At 43.4% G+C, this 6000-nt stretch overlaps 1 protein-coding gene across 2 annotated transcripts in view; it reads right to left on the reverse strand.

Moving 5' to 3' along the window:
- The window catches only part of ATG10 (autophagy related 10), a 312754-nt gene extending 308733 nt beyond the window's left edge, over nt 1–4021 (reverse strand). For both annotated transcript variants that reach the window (XR_013993689.1, XM_081054355.1), the window contains exons 1-2: nt 3775–4021; nt 1810–1896 (exon numbers count right to left, since the gene is read on the reverse strand). Coding sequence is in view for 1 of the 2 variants with exons in the window: in XM_081054355.1 (XP_080910481.1) it covers nt 1810–1854 (45 nt within the window). In the remaining variant the exon portion in view is untranslated. The remainder of the gene's footprint in view (nt 1–1809; nt 1897–3774) is intronic.
- Nucleotides 4022–6000: the final 1979 nt, after the last annotated feature.

The following is a 6000-nucleotide window of genomic DNA, read 5'->3' on the forward strand; positions in this document are numbered from 1 at the left end:
AGTAAAAGTAATCTCAGATTAAAACTGGCATCAAATTCAAACAAACACATTCATCTACCAAAGATCACTAGAGACTGGACTGATTTTTAAAAGCAAAGAAGGAATACAAGTAGGACACCAGACTCTAGTGTAGTATGGTGTGTGTATATACACACACACATACACACACACACACACACACATTTTTTTTCTCATAGACTGAAAACCCCAACCAGCTCTATGGGAAGCAGGAATATCTCTCTCTCTTTCTCTCTCAGAACTGCTTTCATTTTGACCCAAATTTGCTGGCTTATTTGAAATGATTTTACCTTTCTCATTACAAATTCATTTGAAGCAAAACTATAGAATCTTCGAATTTAGGGCATCAAAAATTATTTCTCTTAAGGACATGGACTCTGCCATTATTTAATTTTATATACTATTTCTTTTATTTCATCATTCATTTGGTATTAAATTTTACAAATTTAGTCTAATGCCAACCAGTGATCCGCCTGGGAAACTTGCCTTAGCAGCCAGATGTCCAGATAAAAAAATAACCCATCTTTGTAGAAGAAATATACACAAACATTTGCACATCATACAAAATAAGGTTGAAATGGGTGGGGCCACTTGATTGACATCCATTTGTCACGTTCACTGGAAAATTTCATGGGCAGCTTCCAATATGCTTAGACAAATTTAGATGAATGGAAGCGCTGACTAATGATGCCATTATCTATATACCAAATATAAATGAAGTCCTGAAAATCCTGAGTCATTCATGTGAGCTACTGAAATGACAGGGGAGGGGAACTTAGAAAAATGATAACAAAATATCTTGAGATGGCAAATTAATCAAAAGAAACAGCATTCAGATATGTAAAAAGATAAAATATGCTTAGTTTTGTGAGAGAGATCTAGGTTTAGTAGACAGGCTCTAGGCTTATGAATTGCAAAAACTGCATTATGTACAATCTTTTTAACAATAAAATTATTTTAACCATTAGTAACTAAGGTTGTTATTTTAGGAGAATAAAGTCAACATATTTGTTTTCCTGAGGCAGGCAGGGGCAGTATTGTGCTATTCATGAACTTCTTTAATATGAAGTAATTTTTAAAGCAGTTTAGTTAGCTTTGGCCATTATCTGTACAGATATTTTACCTTTAAATACAACTAATTACAAGAATTTCATTAGTTAAAAATATATTTAGCATGAAATTCAAAACCTATGTTTTCATTAGATGACATTGTTCATAGGAGGGTCTATATTTTTCAGAAGGGTTTGTTTTAATTGAATTCTTGGGGTAAAATTCTAAAAATCATAGTGACTAAAATAACCTAAACGTAACCAAAAGTAAACTGAAAATACTTTTTAAAAAATGTTCGAATTAATTTCCACTTTAAAGAATACCATAGTTGACCCAATTAGCTCTGCAAACGAATCTGATTGTTTGTCATTCTTTATGATTTTACAGTAGACTATTTTCACCCATCCAGCACCTTAGATCCCCAAAGATCTCAGTGCACATTTAGTGATATTTACCTTATGAAGTAACTAAATCCAGATGAGCATAGAGCTCACATCACTGTAAAAAGAAATTGTTTCCTCATGTTTACCGCTCCCATTCCAGGACTAGAAACTGAAAACTCTGAAAATTATCCTTGTGCAACTAGGAAATTGTGCACAGAAATGCAAAACAGTTTTATTTGTAAATAAGCCCAGCCATAGAAACCATATAATACCATGCTCTGGAGAAGTCCTCCAGCCTTTGTAAGTCAGGTTTCTTACATTAGCACAGATTAACAACGAGGGCAAATAATTCACACACCTGGAAATGGAAATGGAATCCCCCACATGTCCTTCCTTGATTCATGTCCACAATGCGGTACAACAATGTTGAGTCATACTTTGCAGACTGTAAGAAAATAAATAAGTAAAAATTAAAATACCACCCAAAGAAGTCTGAATAATTTAGGGAAATTATTCAGGCATGGCCAATGGGAAAATTCACTATAGCGAATACCTAAACTTTCAAGAAAACACATTTCTTTATGTGTTGTTGTTTTTTTAACTTCCTGCTCTATAACTGTATTTGAATCTGTGTGATTTGTTTGCCAAAAGTATCTTCTAGTCCCTGAGAAACACCTCAGTTGCATTTTCTTTAGATTTTGATTTTTGGTTTTGTGTTTAAGGTAAACTGGCTCTTTGGGACTAGTACAGTTTTCCTGTTTAGAGCAGTTTGAAAAGTAGGGGGAAGCATCTTGCTTCTTATTATCAAAGATACATGATTGTAGACATAATTTTTCTAAAACCGTGGTTACTAACAGCATACCAACAAAAAGAGTCAATTCAGTACCTGGCTCCCTAAATAAAGTAAACCTGCTTCCTTACCCCCACAATATCATAGTGGGATAATGGGTAGCATTCTCTTCAGAGAGATTTATTCACTCTGACTTATTATTGAAGAGTAGAGAAGAATTTTGCTGCAGCCACAAGTGGACAGATTTCCAATTCAAAGGAACAGACTTTGGGTTGCCCACTTTAGAGGTACTAAACCCTTTCAGCCATCCATATCTGACGTGACATTACAAGGGGGATACCTAAACCCTGCCTCTGATTTCCTAGTTCTGAATATAGTCTGTGCCTTCCAAACTAGATACAAAGTTAATGTCAATTTCCAGCTCTTCCATGAAAACTTGTGGTCCCCAGGTGGCACTACTTCATGAATGCCTGGGGTCACAACTCTGCAAGTCAGGCCTTGTCCTCTCCAGCAGTCTGAGCGGGATTCAACGAGTCCCGATGAAAGTACAGAATGCAAAGTGTTAATCAGAGTCCTCCAACACTGGGAAGGTGGGAGGGGACAGCAGCATCTTAGTAGGGGGTGGGGAGAGCAACTGGAAACCACAAACACCCAAACTGGGTAGCAGCAACTCGAACTAAACCCAGAAATGTAGCTTAGGGAAAGGAGTCACTTTAGACTGAACGGTGTAATCAAGGTACCAGAACAGACCTATCAAAAGACAGAAAAGGTGGTAACATCCCTGCCCTCAAAAGCAAAGATTTCTTTTATGTTGAAACCTCGAAATACATTTTATGACTCTAATGTCCTTTATTCCGAAAGATCCCTTAAGTGTCTACATAAATGTCCTGCAGGAGTGTGGAAAGTCATCCTACCACGCCGCCCCCCCACCGGCTTTGCCTCGCTACCGCTTCCAGGTAACCTTTGTTGCCCGGTTCGGACGCAAAGCAACAACCTTCGCCCCGGTCGGAGCGTCCTCCAACCCTTCGGCCACCAACAGGCTGCAGGACCAATTTGCCGCACCCCAGTCCCATGGCCTCCCCCGCTTCCCTGTGCCCAACCCCAACAGCCTGCACAACCCTACGCATCCCCTTCCCCGTCTCTACCCTGGGAGCCATCCTTTATCTCCCCCACAAACCCACAGGCACTGTCCGTGCCCACCAGCAAATTCCTAACAGCCCCAGCCTTCCAGGAAAGAAAAAAAAAAAAAAAGCATGACATCACGGGCAGGTTTATTTGGGTTTGTTTGTTTGCTCGATTAAATACTCGTGGAAGGTGAGCGTACACCACACAGGAGAAGTTTGATGTTGACAAACTTCTGGTGGCAGCGAGACTGTGTCAGCACAACTTCCGGGATAATGAGAGCTGCTTTGCAGGGAGCGCGGCAGCAGCGGCGGGAGGCGGCCGCAGGACGGAACAGCAAATGCTATTCAGCCCGAGCAGTTTCAAGCCGCCCGAGCTGGGGAATTACTGTAGTCGAGCTACGGCTCTTACCACCGGCGCTGGATCTGGGCGCGCGTTAGGGGGGGAAGCTGCAGGCACAGGGCGCGGAGAGGAGAGCTTTCAAGTTACTTTGCTCCATCTCTGCACCCGGCTGAGGCTTGCAGGCTGCGTGGTAACTGCAAACATCTTGTTCCTTGCTTCTTTGGGCGGCCGCCCTGGAACCAACCAACTTTTCTCTCCCCCCAAACTCCCTCTTTGTTTCAAATAGGACTCTCCAAAATTTATTCTTGGGAAGACTGACAGCCGGGGTCAAGAAACAGCTGTTGAAGTTAATGTTTCTTCCTCCCACTTCGTCTGATGGTTGTGCCCTGCCAAGACAAAGTGAGAGGCACTGCCTGGTGGCTTCTTTAAACAGACATGCATATAGCCAAAAAAGGTGGGGAGGGGGGGTCCTGCTTAACATACAATCTGATCAGAAATGCAACAGCATGTGCCATTCAACTCGTGCTGATTACTTGCTCAAAAGATACTGCAGCTTTTAGTTTTGAACACTTTGAGCATTGGGGGAGGGGATGGCAGAAGTGGTTGACACTTTCCACGTTTTGGCAAAGGGGTGAAAATTTTAAACCTTCCTCTGACCCACCTCTCACCCTCTAAGAATGGTAGAAATAGCCTGGGGAAGGGAAAAAAGAGTTGCATTCCTTCGCAAGGTTTAATTCACATTTCAAAATTCATGTCATTATGCAGAACTAGGGCTTGCCTAGAGCTAGGCAAATTGTTTTTTATTTGGAGACTTAAGCCAATCCTGGATAGTGCTGCCAGCTCTTGGTGGCTCTTGGTGGCTTTCTCCAGATTAGGCCAGCCTCCTTTCCTCTTCCCCAGTCTAACTCTTTCGCCCTGAGGACCTACTCTGGGGAAAGCTACACTGCTTGTTCTGCTGCTTTCTCCAGGAGGGTGAAGGCTGGTTTTAGCATAGCCCTTCCTCCACTCTCTTTTAGAGTGCCCAGTAGACTGCTAATGGGCCCCTTGAGTTATCCTTCTAAGTCTCCATCCCCTGATGGAGCACTTTCCAGGTGTCCAGCTTCTGTAGTGGGAGTGCGCTGATGGGAACTCAATTCCTTCCCCATCAGAGGGTTTAAGCACTTTTCCAACAGACCTATCCTCCTTTTGGAACGGTCCGTGGTCCGCTCACTTGGCCTCTCTTAGATACAATCATATGAAGACATAAAAGGCCCTCCTTCCACACTACCAGGTTACCCTGTCACCACATCGCAATGCAGTGCCATCACAAAATGCTATTGCATCAGGCCCAGGGATATTTTAGGAAGCTTTCAAACTGGGTCCAACAAGCCTTCTGCAGGCATCAGGCCCACACTGCCAAAATCAGGGCTGCAGAGTTGCCAGACAGGTGGCAGTGATGCCCTCTCTATTCTCAGCTCCATTACCCACTTGCTCCCCCCACCCCCCAAACTAGTCAGATCCACTTGCTGGCTTCCCACGCTTCTCTTTGCCTTGTTCTCAGATGCCACCACCTTTGTTTTACCTCGTGTCTCTGCAAAGTGTTTTGGTCCACCTTCTGATGTATTTCCTGTTTTTCTGCCTATTGTAGTCCCTCGCTGAGGCATTATTTGTATTTGTTCTTATTAACTATAAATCAGCTGAGTTACATTTGGAGTTGCAGTGGATGCCATGCATACAGCCTTCCAACTTGCGTGTCTGTGGGCCTCCTCGACTTGTTCGACGTGGGTGAACTTTTCTCATTCTTTGGACTCTGGATCATCTAGTACATTGGCATGATGGCGGTGGCCAAGAACCCGTGCCTCACCCTCAGCAAGTGCCCCCTTCTCTGAGTCCTGCTAATGCAATCCAGCAGCCAATTGACTTCAATTCCTTCCGCTTTATTGTTCTCGGTCCTTAGAGAGGCCAGTGCTCAGCATCTAGCAGGGCTGTAAGGCAGACCTCCACTGATCCTGCAGTTGTAATTCTCCACTGCTGGCTCCTGCAGTTTTATGATGGCCCCTTTCTCCCCAAGATTGACAGACATAAACTTCCAGCGTGGAGGCCTGCAACAGCACCCTTAATGACTTCTTTGTGTGGAAATGTAACCTTCAGGCAAAGTCGGCTCTGCTCCAGGAAAGGCACATTATCCTGCTACAGGGATGTACTGTGCTGGGTGAAACTTCAGGATTTCTCCTCCTGACTGGCTACCTGGGATTCTCCCAGGGACCATGCTTTCTTCTTCTAGGTAGAATTTTTTTTGTGGAGGGACTTTGGGGG

Source organism: Rhinolophus hipposideros (genome assembly GCF_964194185.1).
Source record: "Rhinolophus hipposideros genome assembly, chromosome: 7".
Classification (NCBI taxonomy): domain Eukaryota; kingdom Metazoa; phylum Chordata; class Mammalia; order Chiroptera; family Rhinolophidae; genus Rhinolophus; species Rhinolophus hipposideros.